This window comes from Pimephales promelas, chromosome 14 (assembly GCF_988280905.1).
Source record: "Pimephales promelas chromosome 14, fPimPro1.hap1.1, whole genome shotgun sequence".
In the NCBI taxonomy this organism is placed as follows: domain Eukaryota; kingdom Metazoa; phylum Chordata; class Actinopteri; order Cypriniformes; family Leuciscidae; genus Pimephales; species Pimephales promelas.
Genome location: NC_142782.1, coordinates 10,009,972 through 10,030,818, shown reverse-complemented (window position 1 = coordinate 10,030,818; position 20,847 = coordinate 10,009,972). Strand labels below are relative to the sequence as shown.

At 47.2% G+C, this 20,847-nt stretch overlaps 1 protein-coding gene across 2 annotated transcripts in view; it reads left to right on the top strand.

Moving 5' to 3' along the window:
- Nucleotides 1-20,847, top strand: part of slc18a1 (solute carrier family 18 member A1) — a 65,017-nt gene that overhangs the window by 14,999 nt on the left and 29,171 nt on the right. The window contains exon 5 of one of the 2 annotated variants that reach the window (XM_039665467.2): nt 13,824-13,907. The exons of the other annotated variant lie outside the window; for it this stretch is intronic. Coding sequence (XP_039521401.1) covers nt 13,824-13,907 — 84 coding nt within the window. The remainder of the gene's footprint in view (nt 1-13,823; nt 13,908-20,847) is intronic. 2 annotated transcript variants of the gene reach the window in all.

Here is a 20,847-nt window from a genome sequence, read left to right as displayed (position 1 = left end):
CTGTGGCTCGGATGACCCCGCTGGTTCACTTTCTGGAAGCCTGGCTAGAGCTGCCCGGGCTGTCCCGCTGGGTCATCAGAACGATCAGATTCGGCTACGCGATTCAGTTCGCACGGTCTCCTCCCCGTTTCGGGGGAGTTCGCTCCACGATGGTCGGTGGCAATGCCCCGGTCATGAGAGCGGAAATTGCGACCCTGCTGGCGAAGGGTGCAATCGAGACGGTCCCTCCAGCCGAGATGAGGTCCGGGTTTTACAGCCCCTACTTCATTGTCCCCAAAAAGACCGGTGGGTTACGACCGATCCTGGACCTGCGCATTTTGAACCGTTCTCTCCATCGACTACCGTTCAAAATGCTCACAGCCAAACGCATTCTCGAATGCGTTCGGTTTCAGGATTGGTTTGCAGCGATCGACCTGAAGGACACGTATTTTCATGTCTCCATTTTGCCTCGACACAGACCGTTTCTTCGGTTTGCTTTCGAGGGCCAGGCATATCAGTACACGGTTCTCCCATTCGGGTTAGCTCTGTCCCCTCGCGTCTTCACGAAGATCGTCGAGGCAGCCCTTGTTCCCCTTCGCGAGCACGGGGTTCGCATCCTGAACTATCTCGACGACTGGCTGATACTGGCACACTCTCGAGCTCAGGTTTGCGAACACAGAGACCTGGTGCTCCGGCACCTATCCCGTCTGGGCCTTCGGGTCAACCGGGAAAAGAGCAAACTTTGCCCCGTGCAGAGGATCTCTTTTCTCGGCATGGAGATAGACTCGGTCGCCATGTCCGCGCAGCTCACGAACGAGCGCGCGCACTCACTGCTGACTTGTCTTCGACAGTTCGAGGGCAAGAGTGCGGTTCCACTGAAACTATTTCAGAGGCTCCTGGGGCATATGGCATCCGCGGCAACGCAGCTCGGTTTGCTTCATATGAGACCGCTTCAGCTGTGGCTTCGCGATCGAGTCCCGAGGTGGGCATGGCATCGCGGTTCGCTCCGAGTTCCAGTGAAGCATGCCGCCGAACCTTCTTCCCGTGGTCGAACCTCAGCTTCTTACGGACCGGCGTCCCTATTCAGCGAGTTTCCAGGCATCTCGTTGTCTCAATGGATGCGTCTACCATGGGTTGGGGTGCCATGTGCAATGGGCATGCAGCCGCGGGTTCCTGGACAGGAACCCAGCGCCTCATGCACATCAATTGCCTCGAGCTGCTGGCAGTACGGCTCGCCCTGCACCGCTTCCGAGCGTTGCTCACGGGCCAGCATGTGCTTGTCCGTTCAGACAACACTACGGCAGTAGCGTACATCAACCACCAGGGGGGTCTACGCTCACGCCGGTTGTCGCAGCTCGCCCGCCACCTCTTGTTATGGAGTCAGAAGCACCTGAGGTCCCTTCGTGCAGTATACATTCCTGGAGACCGGAACCTGGCAGCCGACGAACTGTCACGGGTCCGTCCTATCTCCGGCGAATGGCGACTCCATCCCCAGTCGGTCCAGCTGATTTGGGACCAGTTCGGGGAGGCACAGATAGATCTGTTCGCCTCTCGGGACTCATCCCACTGCGCCCAGTTTTATTCCCTGACCGAGGGTACGCTCGGCTCAGATGCACTGGCGCACAGCTGGCCACGGGGCCCACGCAAGTATGCGTTTCCCCCAGTGAGCCTCCTTGCACGGGTGTTGTGCAAGATCAAGGAGGACGAGGAGCAGGTCTTGCTGGTAGCCCCCTATTGGCCCACCAAGACGTGGTTCTCCGAACTCATGCTCCTCGCGACAGCACCTCCTTGGCCTATTCCTCTGAGACAGGACCTACTCTCTCAGAGAAGGGGCACTCTGTGGCACCCTCGTCCCGATCTTTGGAGGCTGCACTTGTGGCTCCTGGACGGGACGAGGCAGGTTTGAGTTTGCTGCCACCTGCGGTGGCGGCAACCATCACTTCCGCAAGAGCGTCGTCCACGAGACACCTTTATGCGTTGAAGTGGAACCTCTTCGTCAATCGGTGTTCTTCTCGCGGAGAAGACCCCCGGAGATGTTCGATCACGGTCGTGCTTTCCTTCCTGCAAGAAGGGTTGGAGCGCAGGCTGTCGCCCTCCACCCTTAAGGTTTACGTCCCGGCCATGGCCGCTTCTCATGAAGCAGTGGAAGGTAAGTCCTTAGGGAAGCACGACCTGGTCATCAGGTTCCTGAGGGGAGCGAGGAGGCTACATCCGCCTCGTCCTCCCCTCGTACCCTCTTGGGACCTCTCGGTAGTTTTAAGTGCACTGCAGAGGCATCCCTTTGAGCCTTTGCAATCGGTAGAGTTAAAGTTTCTGTCCATGAAGACAGCACTCCTGGTTTCATTGGCCTCCATCAAGAGGGTGGGGGACCTGCACGCATTCTCCGTTGACGAAGCGTGCCTGGAGTTCGGGCCGGCTTACTCTCACGTAATCCTGAGACCCCGGCCTGGATATGTCCCCTTCCGGGACCAGGTGGTGAACCTGCAAGCGCTGCCCCTGGAGGAGGCAGACCCAGCCTTGGCACTGCTCTGTCCGGTACGTGCTCTCCGCACCTATGTCGACAGAACGCGGTGTTTCAGGACCTCAGACCAGCTCTTTGTCTGTCATGGGGGGAGCCAGAAGGGAAGGGCTCTCTCAAAGCAATGGCTGTCCCACTGGAAGTGGACGCCATTGCTTTGTCTTACCAGCAGCAAGGCCGTCCGTGCCCCCTTGGTGTGACGGCCCATTCCACTCGGAGTGTGGCCTCCTCTTGGGCTCTAGTGCACGGCGCCTCGCTAACAGACATCTGCAGAGCTGCAGGCTGGGCGACACCCAACACCTTCGCCAGATTCTATAATCTGCGAATTGAGCCGGTGTCCTCTCACGTACTCGCTTCCGCCAGTACTGGAGCCGCTCAGGTGTCTTCGCTTGCTCGCCACTCCACTCCCCAGACTGGATAAGTGCGATATTTCCTCAGTTCTTCCATTGAAGTCTTGAGTCCCCCAGCACCGACGATGCGGGCACCACTGCTGTTGCTCTGGATGCTGGCTAGGTGCCTCCAGGCGCACGGTTCCCCAAGGTAACCGTCTCATGTGTATTTTCCACTGTAAGCCTCTCTGAGCATGTGTCTTCCCTGGGCAAGCCATCTGCCACCCCTGGAGTTAAATTTTAGTAGCCACCTCGGTTGGTGCTCCAGTGTTTCCATATGCGTTCCTATGCGGCCATATGTGTATTTGTAAGTCCTCCCCTTGGTAGGCAGCTGGTAGCATGTCCCTCCCGGGATATGTTTCCCAGTGTACCTTGGTAATCCTGTGTTAAAGTGGGATCCCTAAAAAAAAAAAAAGAGAGGAGCCCAGACTTTCGCAGGGCACTGGTAGACAGCTTGAAGATGGCGTGATGGCACAGACCCCCAATCTCCGTCACTTCTGACGTAACTCGAAGTGACTACGAAAGGGAACGTCTCGGTTACGGATGTAACCCTCGTTCCCTGAGTAGGGAACGGAGACGTTACGTCTCCCTGCCACTTCTGCTGTATCGCTGGGTAGACGGCGAGTTCAATCTTGGCTCCTCAGCGAAGACATACTGTGGTTGCGTTCACTTCCTCCTTTTATACTCACGGAGTAGGGCGGAGTACGCTATGCAAATTTCCGCAGCCCCAAGGCATTTCACGCCATTGGCTCGTTTTTAAATACTCGAAGAGGATTGGCTTTCTATGCGAAACCCCCAATCTCCGTCACTTCTGACGTAACGTCTTCGTTCCCTACTCAGGGAACGAGGGTTACATCCGTAACCGAGACGTTTTATGCTTTCGTTTCTCCGTGAGAGACGCACGACCGGAACGCGGAACACCTCACAGGTGTCTTTCATTATCAGTCTCTGTTATAACTCACGCCACCGACCTCGCGCAGAACACCGTCCTCTTTAGTTACATTCCTCGCCCTCGATCGTCCTGCTCGCCACAGCTAACTAGACATTTTGTGTGAAATTAATTTCAAACTCTGGTGACAGCTAATGTTAGCCTTGTAGAAGGAAGAGTGAATTCTCTGTTTGCGCTGTTCCCATAGACAGGCTGTTCCGGATTAGTGGGTGTGGCTTGCGGAGCTGTGCATTGTGGGACATGTAGTTTTCATATATAGGCGCCCCTTGATTATTTTCTGTCTTTTCTCGGTCAAGAGTAGTCTGGTTCAACCAGACTCTACATTTCATTTGCACATAGAGTCTGGAACCGCTCCATTAAAAAACGTTTCCTTCCTTGTAGGCGGGTTCACTATTAAAGTTCAAATCTATTGGATCTGCCCTAAGTCACTCACGATCTGCCATAGCCAATCGCTAAAGTGTGGTCGCGAGTGACGTATGTCACGCGCCGAAATGGCTGGAAACAACAAGTCCAAATGATCAGAGGATTATGTTTACAATAGGATTTCAGTCAACAAGAGCTGCAGGTTTTGTTAATCTAGGAACAATTATTAATTCGAAATGTATATTTGACACGAAGGACAGTGATATATTCATTCAACGGTGGAAGCTGTGTCTAATCATTACAAATTCGTTTTCTGATCTGCCGCAAATGCTGTAGCTTCTACAGTGAATGATCAGTCTGTCTCTATATGCAAATGTGTAATAAACAACAATTTTTCCTATTACGTCTTATTGTTTCGTAATTACCTTAATTATGGTCTTCAAAGTATGTGTTTGTACATTTTTATGTGGCATTTAGTTTTTTTTTTATTAAAACAAATTAACCATTGCCATCTAAATCTGAAAATCAAATATCTTCAAAGTATGGGTTTTCACATTTTTATTTATGACAATTTTTTTTTTTAAAATCACAACCAATTTGTATGATTACAACATGTAAAACTGACACACCAACCTCCTGCACGAGTACACAAAGGGGCTCAAAATGTTCTATTCATCACAAGAATCAGTAAATTTACAGTTGGAAATATGAGCGACTGACATGACTCCTGAGTGGATCTTCAACAATAGTTTAGCAGCCAGGACTCTGGGCTTCCGAACACCGCGAATACCAGGCTAAACCGTCCGTCCAAAATGTCACGGTCATCGTGCACGAGCCGCCCAGCACAAACTTCCAAACTTTCTGCCTCCTTCACTTGGTCCTCCGTTGTGTAAATTCTGTACATTCGGCAGTTTCTTTTCCAACAACTGACCGAATAGCTTTTCTCCGTTGCGATTACTGAACTCAAACTGACGCTCTTACATCAACGTCATCGTTCTCAGCCACTCCCTCTATTCGCTGATTGGTCCTACAAAAAATTGATTTCTGGAAACCTAAGGATACACAGCAGTCCCAGACGTAGTACTGAAGGAAAATGAAATTGAGCGGAAGTGCGTAGGAGGGCGCAGCCAGGCTAGGTCAAGAGGGTACCAAATTAAACAATTCTTTTACATTTACATCTTTTACAATATTACTGAGATTTTAAGTTAATATTTTCAGTTTGACACAGTAGAACGTTCACTCTTAAAAAGAACCAACTAACACAACTTTCAATACAAATATTTATCTCCTCAGTTTTTTAGTTTCAAACATTCAAGGCTTTTTATTTTATTTTAATTATGTGAATGTAAATAAAGTGAACCTAGCACACTTTGAATTACCAACACACACTGTAGGATTTAACTTCAGGGTTCCTTTTATTTCCACTCAACAGAACTAAATATCTTACACAATATAACATAAACTGGCAGAACATAAATCTGTCTACTGAAAGGTCCAAAATTATAGCAAATGTTTTCTACTAATAATGCAACTGAGTAAACCCACTGCCTATAGGCGCATTCACGCCATGTCAGAATTACTGTAATTCCGACTTAAAAAGTGTTTAAAAAGTGTACACGTCCTCCTTGTCACAGATTGGTGGCTGTAGTGAAGCGCAAGACAAATAATTCATGGGAATTTTAATCTCTGGAATGGACTCTGGAATTTCATTTACTGGAACCTACTGTGCATTTCACTCTCCTGAACGGACTCAGGAATTTCAGCCTCTGAAACAAACTTTGAAATTTGCTAAGGGGCTTGAACAAACTTGGAACTTCTTTCTCTCATCTCTTGTGGACTCAAGAATTTTTGTCCTTGGAACTGACTTGGGAATTAATTTCTCTGGACTTAAAACACAAATTTAACAAAATGAATAAAGCTCTAAAATGCTCATCTTGGGTGAGGAGTATTAAATGGGAGCGTGCAATTGTTAAATCCAGAATTTGATGAGTAAAACTTAAGTTCCCTTTCGTAGTCACTTCAAGTTACGTCAGAAGTGACGGAGATTGGGGGTTTCGCATAGAAAGCCAATCCTCTTCGAGTATTTAATCACGAGCCAATGGCATGCAATGCCTTGGGGCTGCGGAAATTTGCATAGCGTACTCCGCCCTACTCCGTGAGTATAAAAGGAGGAAGTCAAGTCAAGTCAAGTCACATTTATTTATATAGCGCTTTTCACAATACCGATTGTATCAAAGCAGCTTCACAGTGATAACATGAAAGTAGCACAACACAGATCAACAACATTGCTAAACACTAAATAACCCCAACTGAGCAAGCTCAAAGCAAGCCAAAAGCAAGGCGACAGTGGCAAGGAACCAAACTCCATCAGATTGGATGGAGAAAAAACCTTGGGAGAACCCAGGCTCAGTCGGGGGCCAGTTCTCCTCTGGCTTACATTCATATCGTTTAAATATAAATATTAAATATAAATATTGTTTATGAATCAAACGGCGCCATAACATATCGCAGGCGTTGAGTCGTCTCTTCACAGGCGTTGAGTCGTCTCATCACAGGCGTTGGGGCATCCGAAATCCCCGTGAGAGGCTGGACACAAAACTGGACCTGACGAACGCCATTTTTCTCGGGACAAGCGTCCCGAGATAACAGCAGAAAGGCAGATGGGAAATAATTAGCATAGCTGATGTTCATAATGATTTCCGTTATAACTCACAAACTCTCCGTAACCTGAACTCTCCGCAACCCAACCATACGCGCCGACCCGTTTGTCTAAAAGGCTGTCGAGCCCCACTGGTGCGTTAAGCAGTTTCAGTGGCAAACGGTTCCGTATGGCATAACAGAGGACTAGAAGGTAAGCATTATGTGAATGCTTGACTAAAGAGAAGCGTCTTTAATCTAGTTTTAAACTGTGTCAGCGAGTCAGAGGCTCGGACCGTATCGGAAAGGCCATTCCAGAGTTTTGGAGCTAAATGCGAGAACGCCCTCCCTCCTTTACTGGACTTCGATATCCTAGGAATGACCAGAAGCCTTGAATTTAGTGATCTTAAGGAACGCGGTGGATTGTAGGGCGAAAGAAGGTCCGTTAAGTACATAGGTGCTAAACCATTTAGGGCTTTATAGGTCAGTAGTAGTATTTTGTAGTTGATGCGGAACTTAATAGGTAACCAGTGTAGAGATGATAAAATCGGTGTTATATGATCATATTTTCTTGACCTAGTAAGAACTCTAGCAGCTGCATTTTGTACTAACTGTAGCTTGTTTATTGAGGATGCAGGACAACCGGCTAATAAAGCATTACAGTAATCTAGTCTCGAGGTCATGAATGCATGAACTAATTTTTCAGCATCAGAAACAGATAGCATGTTACGTAGCTTAGCAATGTTTCTAAGGTGGAAAAAGGCTGTTCTTGTAACATATGAAATATGATCTTCGAAAGACAAGTTGCGGTCTAGTATAACACCCAGGTCTTTTACTGTAGTGGATAAAGTAATAGGACACCCGTCTATATTAAAGTTGTATTGTGAGAGGTTTTGTGAGTAGTTTTTTGGACCAATAAGTAATACCTCCGTTTTATCTGAATTTAATAGCAGGAAATTACGCGTCATCCAGCATTTTATATCTTTGAGACACTCTGTCATTTTAGATGAGTTAGTGTTTTCATCTGGTCGTGATGAAATATATAATTGAGTGTCGTCAGCGTAACAGTGGAAATTAATTCCATGTTTTCTTATAATATTACCAAGTGGCAGCATATATATTGAGAATAGCAGAGGGCCTAAAACCGATCCTTGCGGTACTCCATAGTCTACTGACATTATCTTAGATTTTTTCCCATTTAAACAGACAAAATGAGAACGGTCCGATAAGTACGAAGTGAACGCAACCGCAGTATGTTTTCGCTTCGGAGCCAAGAGACCTCTTCACTTCTAAGCCATTCTCACTGACAAGACTCTTCGAGACGAGCTCCTCTTCAGTGTTGGTGTGACGGCGATACCCAGCGAGATTCTGCATTGCCTGCAATCTGAGCAGTGGTCTGCCAGACTGTGCGCTTCTCCCTGGACGCCTCAGCGCTGAAAGAGTGAATTTCCTCCTCTCTATCTGAAAGAGCTGCACGTGGCACGTCCTTTTTAAAGGTGGTTCGCTCGTGTTCTTCTGGATGCGGTCGATTAATGTCATCCTCTGATGGTCACGATCGCTGCTCTGTTTGCCTGGGCATTCAGCATGCAGCAGCAGCGTTCGTGGATGACTCATGTTCCTTTTGTGGGAATATGACCATCTCTACACTGAGATCGAGACTCAATGATCTAACAAAAGCGAGAGTCCCCGCGTCCGCTACTCGTTTGGCTTCTTCTTCGAGAAGCTCTTCGACTCGCAGACAGGGTGATCTGACGGTGACGGTGTGGAACAAAAACCCGACGAGAGAACCTCGGGCCACACCCCCCGCCCCAGTGTCAGAGCCAGCGAGCGCTGCTTCGATTCAGGCGTCTGCCTCTTCGCAGGTACCGTCTGTTTCGTTCGGCGCTCCAGAGGATGACGCGATGTCGATCACGGCATCACAGGGCGGGCTTGAATCTTCGGGAAGTGAGGATGCGGCTGCGTTGCCTCCCTCGGGAGTGCCAGCGTTGCCCGTGTCTGATCCCGAGATGACTGCCATGCTATCTCGGGCCGCCGTGAGTATCGGGTTGGAGTGGAACCCTCCGCCCTGCCCCGATCTCTCACGGATTAATAATTTGTTTTTGGGGAAAGCCGCCGCCGCAAGGCCACAGCCGAACCCAATTCCATTTTTTCCCGAGCTGCATGTGGAGCTGACGCGCACTTGGAAGGCTCCTTTGACCTCTCGAGAGCGCGCTCCAGTCTCCCCCGCCTTTCTTCCCCTCGACGGCGCGGCTGCCCGTGGGTACGCTGGGATCCCTCCGGTGGAGCGCTCTGTCGCGATGCAACTGTGTCCGCAGAGCGCCTCCTCCCGTGGGGCTCCTAAGCACCCATCCAAAGCCTGTAGGTTCTCGTCGTCTATGGCGGCGCAATCCTATAGAGCGGCGGGACAGGCAGCTGCTGCTTTGCATGCCATGAGCACTTTGCAAGTGTTTCAAGCAAAACTGCTCAGGGACATGCACGAGGGCGGGACTGACCCAGCGGCTTTTAATGAGCTGCGAGCGGCCACTGACCAGGCATATCAGTACACGGTTCTCCCATTCGGGTTAGCTCTGTCTCCTCGCATCTTCACGAAGATTGTCGAGGCAGTCCTTGTTCCCCTTCGCGAACAAGGGGTTCACATCCTGAACTACCTCGACGATTGGCTGATTCTGGCACTCTCTCGAGAACAGGTTTGCGAGCACAGAGACCTGGTGCTCCGGCACCTAGCCCGGCTCGGCCTTCGGGTCAACTGGAAGAAGAGCAAACTTTGCCCTGTGCAGAGGATCTTTTTTCTCGGCATGGAGATAGACTCGGTCGCCATGTCCGCGCAGCTCACGAACGAGCGTGCGCACTCACTGCTGACTTGTCTTCGACAGTTCGAAGGCAAGAATGTGGTTCCACTGAAACTCTTTCAGAGGCTCCTGGGGCATATGGCATCCGCAGCCGCGGCAACGCCGCTCGGTTTGCTTCATATGAGACCACTTCAGCTGTGGCTTCGCGATCGGGGTCAACATGTACTTGTCCGTTCAGACAACACCACTGCTGTAGCGTACATCAACCACCAGGGGGGTCTACGCTCGCGCCAGTTGTCGCAGCTCGCCTGCCACCTCTTGCTATGGAGTCAGAAGCACCTGAGGTCCCTTCGTGCTGTGTACATTCCAGGAGACCGGAACCTGGCAGCCGACGAGCTGTCTCGGATCCCCCCTATCTCCGGGCGAATGGCGACTCCATCCCCAGACGGTCCAGCTGATCTGGGACCAGTTCGGGGAGGCTCAGATAGACCTGTTGGCCTCCCGGGACTCATCCCACTGCGCCCAGTTTTACTCCCTGTCCGAGGGCACGCTCGGCACAGATGCACTGGCGCACAGCTGGCCTCGGGGCCCACGCAAGTATGCTTTTCCCCCAGTGAGCCTCCTTGCACGGGTGTTGTGCAATATCAAGGAGGACGAGGAGCAGGTCTTGCTGGTAGCCCCTTATTGGCCCACCAAGACGTGGTTCTCCGAACTCATGCTCCTCGCGACAGCACCTCCTTGGCCTATTCCTCTGAGACAGGATCTACTCACTCAGAGACGGGCACTGAGTTCGTCAACCATCACTTCCGCTAGAGCGTCGTCCACGAGACACCTTTATGCGTTGAAGTGGAACCTCTTCGTCCCCTGGTGCTCTTCTCGCGGAGAAGACCCCCAGAGATGTTCGATCAGTGTCGTGCCTTCCTTTCTGCAGGAGGGGTTGGAGCGTAGGCTGTCGCCCTCCACCCTTAAGGTCTATGTCGCGGCCATTGCCGCGTCTCATGATGCAGTAGAAGGTAAGTCCTTTGGGAAGCACGACCTGGTCATCAGGTTCCTGAGGGGAGCGAGGAGGCTACATCCGCCTCGTCCTCCCCTCGTACCCTCTTGGGACCTCTCAGTAGTTTTAAGTGCTCTGCAGAGGCCTCCCTTTGAGCCTTTGCAATCGGTAGAGTTAAAGTTTCTGTCTATGAAGACGGCACTCCTGGTTGCATTGGCCTCCATCAAGAGGGTGGGGGACCTGCACACATTCTCCATTGACGAAGCGTGCCTGGAGTTCGGGCCGGCTTACTCTCACGTTGTCTTGAGACCCCGACCTGGATACGTGCCCAAGGTTCCCACCACTCCCTTCCGGGACCAGGTGGTGAACCTGCAAGCACTGCCCCTGGAGGAGGCAGACCCAGCCTTGGCACTGCTCTATCCGGTACGTGCACTCCGCACCTACGTCGACAGAACGCGGTGTTTCAGGACCTCAGACCAGCTCTTTGTCTGTCATGGGGGGAGCCAGAAGGGAAGGGCTCTCTCAAAGCAACGGCTGTCTCACTGGATAGTGGACGCCATTGCTTTGTCTTACCAGCAGCAAGGCCGTCCGTGCCCCCTTGGTGTGACGGCCCATTCCACTCGGAGTGTGGCCTCCTCTTGGGCTCTAGCGCATGGCGCCTCGCTAACAGACATCTGCAGAGCTGCAGGCTGGGCGACACCAAACACCTTCGCCAGATTCTACAATCTGCGAGTCGAACTGGTGTCCTCTCACGTATTCGCTTCCGCCAGTACTGGACCCGCTTAGGTGTCTTCGCTTGCTCGCCACTCCACTTCTGACTGGATAAGTGCGATATTCCTCAGTAGTTTTCCATTGAAGCCTTGAGTCCTCCAGCACCCAGGATGCGGGCACCACTGTTTGCTCTGGATGCCGGCTAGGTGCTTCCATGTGCACGGTTCCCTATGGTAACTGTCTCATGTGTATTTTCCACTATAAGCCTCTCTGAGCATGTGTCTTCCCTTGGCAAGCCATCTGCCACCCCTGGAGCTTCTAGTAACCACCTGCGGTTGGTGCACCAGTGATCTCCATATGCGTCCCTATGCGGCCATATGTGTATTCGTAAGTCCTCCCTACGGTAGGCATCTGGTAGCATCTCCCTCCCGGGATATGTTTCCCAGTGTACCTTGGTATTCTTGTGTCAAAGTAGGACTCCTGGTGATTTAACTCCAGGTTCAGGGGTCTAGACTTTCGCAGGGCACTGGAAGACAGCTGTAAGATGGCGTGATGGCATTGACCCCCAATCTCCGTCACTTCTGACGTAACTCGAAGTGACTACGAAAGGTTACGTCTCCCTGCCACTTCAGCTGTACTGCTGGGTAGACGTTCAGTCTTGGCTCCTCAGCGAAGACATACTGCGGTTGCGTTCACTTCCTCCTTTTATACTCACGGAGTAGGGCGGAGTACGCTATGCAAATTTCCGCAGCCCCAAGGCATTGCATGCCATTGGCTCGTGATTAAATACTCGAAGAGGATTGGCTTTCTATGCGAAACCCCCAATCTCCGTCACTTCTGACGTAACGTCTCCGTTCCCTACTCAGGGAACGAGGGTTACATCCATAACCGAGACGTTTCTGCTGCATGGTCCATTTTAGTGGATCTCGGTTTGGTGGCTGTAGTGAAGTGCAAGAGAAAGGAATCAACAAAATAGTCTTTTATTACAACTTACAAAACTATAAACAGGAGAATAACAAGAAGAAACAACCACGCATACAACTATACAGGACAAAGAACTAATTGAAACTGAGGGCTTAAATACACAGGGAAAACAAAGGAGCTAATGATACAAATAACAGGAATGGAATCAATCAACGCGACACTGGAAAAATAGGTCAAAGGCAAACAGCAACTGAACAAACTGAAAACTAAGACAAAACAGAACAAAAACTTGACTACAATACAGATTGCTTCAAAGCGTAATAAAAATAAATAATTATCATTCATTAAAACACGAGCATTTTCACATTCTTTATTGCGCATTCTTAAATTGCCTATGCAATTTAATAAATGCATTATACTTATGTAACAAATATTGTATAATATAATACATATAAGTAGTAGTAGTAGAAGTTAAATATAATTAATTACAATAATAAATAAAAATATAAATATTATTTAAAAAGTAAGTGGAAATAACACAAATTGTTGACTTTAAAAACACATACTGTACACTATCGATCACACTATCGAAAATTAAATACTATAAAAACAGTTTCAGTTTGGACTGTTTTCCCATTAAATCACAGCCTTGAAATTTAAATAAAGCAATAAGCCCCCCGAAGCCGTTTTACAGTGATTTACCCCGCTCCGTGTCATGCCTAACAACTCCCCTTAGCTGTTCTAAATACACTGTAAAACAGTGTAAAACTGTAAACAGTATTCTGTAAAACTGTAAAACAGTATTCAATTGGCTTATTGCTTTTATAAAATGGTTACTCCATAAAAATATTCATTTTATTCATAAAATAAACACCAGCAACAAAAAATATAACGTTATAACACATTTGTTTCTCCGCCAAGCAACGTAGTTCCAAAGAGGTTGCCAAGCAACACATGCAGCAACAAAGAATCACAAAGTTGCGCAGTAATACTAAAGTAATGTGGTCACAGGTATATGTTTGTTGAGTAATTTACAATGGTTTTGAACGTGTGCTCAACCAATCTGAATCAAGGACCGGAACTGTCCGTTTCATACCATTAAACATATGAAGAGTTCAGATGCAAAAGCTTCTAAATGCCATTTGAAATTTTCTTCTAAAATGACCATTTTTATCAAGCTTGTATATTTAAGTTCAGTAAATTCACTTAAATGACAATTAATAGATAATCCTCATTGCCATTTAAGTGAAATTACTGAACTTAAATATACAAACTTGATAAAAATGATCATTTTAGAAGAAAATTTTAAATGGCACTTAGAGGCTTTTGCATCTGAACTCTTCATATTTTCAAGATCAAACATTGACATTGACATTTTTGTGAACTTTTGTAACAATATAAAAACGATTGATCATAAAGATAGGCTTAAAGTAGGCTACATTACTGTGAGCCATTGAGTGAGATTTGCCATGTTGTTTGTTTGGTTTATGATATATATTTCACTTTATATGGCTAGTGTAAACTACAAATGAAATAAGGTAGACTCTGACTTTGAATGCTTTCTCTGCAGTGTTTGCCTTCTCAGGGACATATGCACTGCTGTTTTTCGCCCGCTCTTTGCAGGGAATTGGATCATCTTTTTCCTCTGTGGCAGGTATAATGGTTTATGTGGAATATAATGTACCAAATATGTTTGCAAAGATGTGTAAGTTTAGGGTCTGTAAGATTTTTTATGTTTTTCAAGGATGTATCTTATATTCTCACAAAGGCTCTCTTTATTTGATAAAAAATACAGTAAAACAGTAATATTGTAAAATATCATTACAGTTTAAAATAACAATTCCAAATCAATTCTTTCGAGAAAGGTTCACTCGTATTGTGTCTGCTAGACGCTATGGGAAAACTCATTTTGAAGCCTTTGAATATTGAAGCCTTTATTTTAAAACGCTGTGCAGCTGCAAAGCCACCACAGTGGAGAGCTCTATAGCGTGCTGATTGGCTGGGCTAGGGGAACTTCAGAAACCTATGGCGAAACGGCGAGGATGCGCAAACCTATCGGGGGGCTTCCTGCCTCATGCGTGCCGAAAACCGCCAAAATGAGCGTGGCTGCTGATAATATAAGCAGCCCATTTCGCCATAGGAATCTGATTTAATCTTCAGCGACAATCTTCAGGGCATCTCGACTTTGTCGCTGATTTTCTCCTATTCGAAGCCGCCTTGCTGTCGACGAGCCCAGCAGCGAAACGCAGCGATCTGCAGCAGCAGTTCAGCGGACGGTGGCCTACTGATCAGCATTCCTGGCTCGACACTGTCATCTGCTGATTTGCCATTTCCCTGCGGCCATCCGGCGAATAGTCAAGTCAAGTCAAGTCACATTTATTTATATAGCGCTTTTCACAATACAGATTGTATCAAAGCAGCTTCACAGTGATAACATGTAAGTAGCACAACACAGATCAACAACATTGCTAAACACTAAATAAATAACCCCAACTGAGCAAGCTCAAAGCAAGCCAAAAGCAAGGCGACCGTGGCAAGGAACCAAACTCCATCAGATTGGATGGAGAAAAAACCTTGGGAGAACCCAGGCTCAGTCGGGGGCCAGTTCTCCTCTGGCTTACATTCATATTGTTTAAATATAAATATTAAATATAAATATTGTTTATGAATCAAACGGCGCCATAACATATCGCAGGCGTTGAGTCGTCTCATCACAGGCGTTGAGTCGTCTCATCACAGGCGTTGGGGCATCCGAAATCCCCGTGAGAGGCTGGACACAAAACTGGACCTGACGAACGCCATTTTTCTCGGGACAAGTGTCCCGAGATAACAGCAGAAAGGCAGATGGGAAATAATTAGCATAGCTGATGTTCATAATAATTTCCGTTATAACTCACAAACTCTCCGTAACCCGAACTCTCCGCAACCCAACCATACGCGCCGACCCGTTTGTCTAAGAGGCTGTCGAGCCCCACTGGTGCGTTAAGCAGTTTCAGTGGCAAACGGTTCCGTATGGCATAACAGAGGACTAGAAGGTAAGCATTATGTGAATGCTTGACTAAAGAGATGCGTCTTTAATCTAGTTTTGAACTGTGTCAGCGAGTCAGAGGCTCGGACCGTATCGGGAAGGCCATTCCAGAGTTTTGGAGCTAAATGCGAGAACGCCCTCCCTCCTTTACTGGACTTCGATATCCTAGGAATGACCAGAAGCCTTGAATTTAGTGATCTTAAGGAACGCGGTGGATTGTAGGGCGAAAGAAGGTCCGTTAAGTACATAGGTGCTAAACCATTTAGGGCTTTATAGGTCAGTAGTAGTATTTTGTAGTTGATGCGGAACTTAATAGGTAACCAGTGTAGAGATGATAAAATCGGTGTTATATGATCATATTTTCTTGACCTAGTAAGAACTCTAGCAGCTGCATTTTGTACTAACTGTAGCTTGTTTATTGAGGATGCAGGACAACCAGCTAATAAAGCATTACAGTAATCTAGTCTCGAGGTCATGAATGCGTGAACTAATTTTTTCTGCATCAGAAATAGATAGCATGTTACGTAGCTTAGCAATGTTTCTAAGGTGGAAAAAGGCTGTTCTTGTAACATATGAAATATGATTTTCGAACGACAAGTTGCGGTCTAGTATAACACCCAGGTCTTTTACTGTTGTGGATAAAGTAACAGGACATCCGTCTATATTAAAGTTGTATTGTGAGAGGTTTTGTGAGTAGTTTTTTGGACCAATAAGTAATACCTCCGTTTTATCTGAATTTAATAGCAGGAAATTACGCGTCATCCAGCATTTTATATCTTTGAGACACTCTGTCATTTTAGATGAGTTAGTGTTTTCATCTGGTCGTGATGAAATATATAATTGAGTGTCGTCAGCGTAACAGTGGAAATTAATTCCATGTTTTCTTATAATATTACCAAGTGGCAGCATATATATTGAGAATAGCAGAGGGCCTAAAACTGATCCTTGCGGTACTCCATAGTCTACTGACGTTATCTTTGATTTTTTCCCATTTAAACAGACAAAATGAGAACGGTCCGATAAGTACGATCTAAACCAGCTTAATGCCTGTCCCTGAACACCGGTGAAGTTTTGTAGTCGATCCAAGAGTATTATATGATCTATAGTGTCGAACGCAGCGCTAAGATCAAGTAGGACTAGTATTGAGATACAGCCTTGGTCAGAAGCTAAAAGTAAATCATTTGTAATTTTAACTAGCGCAGTTTCTGTACTATGATGCGGTCTGAATCCTGACTGGAATTTTTCATAGATATCATTTTCTTGCAAAAAAGAGCACAATTGAGCGGACACTACTTTTTCAAGTATTTTGGACATAAATGGAAGATTTGAAATGGGTCTGTAATTTGCCAAGTTATTTGGATCTAATTGCGGTTTCTTAATGAGCGGTTTTATTACAGCCAGCTTGTATATTTTTGGGACATGACCTAAAGATAAAGACGAGTTAATAATATTGAGGAGAGGCTCTTCCACTACAGGTAATAGTTCTTTCAGTAGTTTAGTGGGTATTGGATCTAATAAACAAGTTGTTGGTTTAGATGCAATGATAAGTTTATTTAGCTCCTCCTGTCCTATCGTTGTAAAGCGGTTTAGTTGTTCTAGAGGGTCCATAATTGAAGCTGAATCATAAGACACCATAGCGGATTGTACATTTATAATTTTGTTTCGGATGCTTTCTATTTTCGCATTGAAATAATTCATAAAATCATTACTACTAAACTGTAAAGGTATATTTTGCTCTGGTGATGTCTGTTTATTTGTTAGTCTAGCCACGGTGTTAAATAAAAACCTTGGATTATTTTGGTTATTTTCGATTAGTTTGCGGAGATGCTCAGCCCTGGCTGTTTTTAGTGTCTTTTTATAACGTGACATACTGTCTTTCCACGCGATTCTAAAGACCTCTAAATTAGTTTGTTTCCATTTACGCTCTAAGTTGCGAGTTTCTCTCTTGATAGCGTGCGTAGCACTGTTGTACCACGGTGCTTTAATTTTCTCTCGAACCTTTTTTAATCTAATTGGCGCAACAATATCTAATGTACTAGTAAGAATGGTGCTTAAACTGCTAGTCATTTCCTCTAATTCATCTGTTTGTTTGGGTTCACTTAGCAGCTTAGATAGATCAGGTAAGCTATTTGAGAATCCATCTATAGTGGTTGGAAGGATTGTTCTGCCTGGTCTATAACGTGGCGCAACATGACATATTTCAGCAGTACGTATTATGCAAGTCACCATGTAATGATCAGTGACATCATCGCTTTGCGGTATAATATCTATATCAGTTGGATCGGTTCCATATGATATAATTAAATCTAGTGTATGATTTAGACGATGAGTGGGACCACTGACGTTTTGTTTGACCCCAAAGGAGTTTAATAAATCTGTAAACGCAGCCCCTAAAGCATCATTTGTATTATCTACGTGTATGTTAAAATCTCCAGCAATTATTGCTTTATCGACATTTACCAATAGATCCGAGAGAAAGTCTGCGAACTCTTTTAGGAATTCAGCATATGGCCCTGGAGGTCTATATACAGTAGCCAGGGCTAGAGATAATATAGATTTCCTTCTTACATCTAAGAGCGTAACATTTAGCACAAGTACTTCAAATGAATTAAACCTGTGACCTGTTTTCTGAGTAATATTAAAAATATCTTTATAGATTGTTGCAACACCACCGCCACGACCGATCAGACGAGGCTCATGTTTATAACAGTATCCTGGCGGAGTAGATTCGTTTAGACCGAAATACTCATTTGGTTTAAGCCAGGTTTCAGTAAGGCACAGAACATCGAAGTTATTGTCTGTGACCATTTCATTTACGATAACCGCCTTAGGTGTGAGCGATCTAATGTTTAGGAGACCTAGCTTTAGAAATTGTTTTTGTTGACTGATATTTAGATTTTCTGGTTTAATTACAATAAGATTTTTGCTAGATCCTACACTAGATTTATTGTTTGGCTTCACTAAACGAGGAATAGACACAGTTTCTATATAATGTTCCACACTATGCTTATTAGTTAAGTTTGGACCGCAAAGGCTGTAATTTGGACTTTGACTCATTAGTCATCTGGTGCGTAATGTCTTGGAAATGTTGTCCGACAGCACAGCCGCTCCGATTCGGCTGGGATGGAGACCATCTGTGCTGTACAGCCTCGGTCTTTCCCAAAACAGATGCCAGTTATTTACAAAGTGCAGCCCCTGTTCATTACACAATGACATTAACCATTCATTTAATGCAAAAAGTCTACTGAACCTTTCCTGTCCTTGTCTGTACGTGGGAAGCGGTCCAGACACGATGATCGCTGCTTTAGGCGCTGTGCTGCGTACCGTCTCGATCAGGCTCCTGTAGTCCTTCTTCAGAACCTCCGTCTGCCGCAGCCTGATGTCGTTCGCTCCCGCGTGCAGCACAACAGCTCCGACGCGCTCGTCCCCGTTCAGGATCTCGGGAACCTGTGCAGCAACATCAAGAACACGAGCACCAGGAAAGCAGTGAGTGCGCACTTTACCTTTATCCGAATTAGCGCGGACATGGCGGACTATGGATGTGCCGATGATCACGGCGTCATCGCGTTCCGGCTCGCGAAGAGGGGAGAAGCGGTTCCGGGTGGAGATCTCGAAGACCGGGAGGGGCGGAGAGGCAGCTCTGGCTCGAGTCTTCCGCTGTGTGATCCATGGTCCATGTTGTTTCGGTGCCGGAGTGAATGAAGCCTTAGATGATCGCATCTTCCTCGGCAGAGTAACGTACGGCGTAGATGAACTCGGAGTCAAAGAGTGATTTGATTTGTTAGCGTCGGCGCGTGATGCTTCAAGCGTTGAGCGCCGATCCAGCAGCTCGGCTTGCTTCACCAGCAGACCGCGGATCTGTTTCTCGACGTATTCCAGCTCCTGCTTCACCGTGAAGAGCTCGAATGTGTCTTCATCTGCACTCAAAGGTAATGTTAGACACGCATCTGATATGTTCGCCATTATAACGGATGATCAGTAAATTAGTAGTGATACTACAACTATCACCACTAATTTAGGATTGAAATGTCCGAAATAACCAGGATTCAGTGAAACGGGTGTAAAATGAGACGATCAATAGGCAAGAGGGCCAATACTATCTTATAAATAGTATCCTTTATAAGAGCAATTTCTCTAAAAGAGCACACAGCGTTGTTAAATGACGTGCTCGGACTGTGTGACATGCAGAGCCCCTCTGCATGCCTCAGATGAGCATAGTGAGTGCGTTAGCCACGGTGGGCAGTAGCCACGCTAAAGCTGCACTCACTTAGGGTGGGTGTTCTCACTGCAAGAACATGCCACTCTCCTCGCGGCTAGCTTTCTTCTCAGAGAGCGACCCTGCACCTCGCGCCCTCCCATTTCCTGCCCTCCTAGAACCGCGGAGTAAGAAACTGCGGGGTCAGAGGATGAATTGAGTGGTCAGAAATGAGTGAGCCCACGCCAGCCCACCCCTGCATGCCTCACTCTCTCCAGAGAGAGACATTTCTCCAGTGCTATTGATTAAAACAGACCAGCACCCCTCCCGTGAACCGTGTTGTCGCCTCTCGTCTTCTCTCTTCGGGGTAAAAATCTGCACTACAGGCGACTGTCAGCTAGAATGTGCGTTCTGCGCCTGCGTGTAATGAGCCAACTGTCTATTTCTGCAGATATTTATTTCAAGGGCACTGGGCCTTATGGCCTCCATATTGTTTCTCCAATTAGGCCTACTGCATATGCGTCCCCCTCAGTAGCACTGGGTAAAGCCCCAAGTCCCGGCTGTGGTTCGGCCACCTACGCATCAGGATAAACCATGGCTATATCAAAGCCCTGGCCCCTTTGAAAGACACCAGCTGGTACCAGTCTGGTGTAAGCATGGGCCTAGTCTCGAGGAGGAAGGTGATTTTGACGGACGCCGCCAACCTAGGTTGGGGGGCTCTGTACGAAGGCAGGCCAACCTCCGGCCTCTGGTCGAGCTTGGAGAAGCACCTACATATCAACTGCCTTGAAATGAGAGCAGTCTTTCTGGCACTTAAAACCTTCCACCCGAACCTGGCGGGACACTGCGTCTTGGTCATGGCAGTAGTGTCATATATAATTTGCCAGGGTGGTCTCAGGTCAAACAACCTGTACACCATGGCCAAACAGCTCCTTTCATGGGCACACGCCAACCTCCACTCGCTAAGAGCAGCGCATGTACCAAGCATACTGAACCAGGGTGCGGATATGCTGTCTCAATGTCACCCCCAGGGAATGGTCTCTCCCCCTTCAGACAGTTCATTTAATTTGGAATGTCTTCGAGAGGGAGAGGTAGACCTCTCACTGCCCAACATTCTTTTCAAAGAACAGGGATGCGCTAGCCCACAAATGGCCCAGCCATCCTCTTTATGCATTCCCTCCGGTCTCGATGCTCCCTCAGGTCATCGAACAGATCAGGGAAAACAAGTCTGCAGTCATCCTAATAGCTGGTGGACCCAAGCATGGTTCCTCGAGTTGATGTATCTACTTGAGACAGCTCCCTGGCCTATACCGCTAAGAAAGGACCTCCTCACGCAGGCGAACAGGATACCCTGTCCTGGCACCCCTGTCC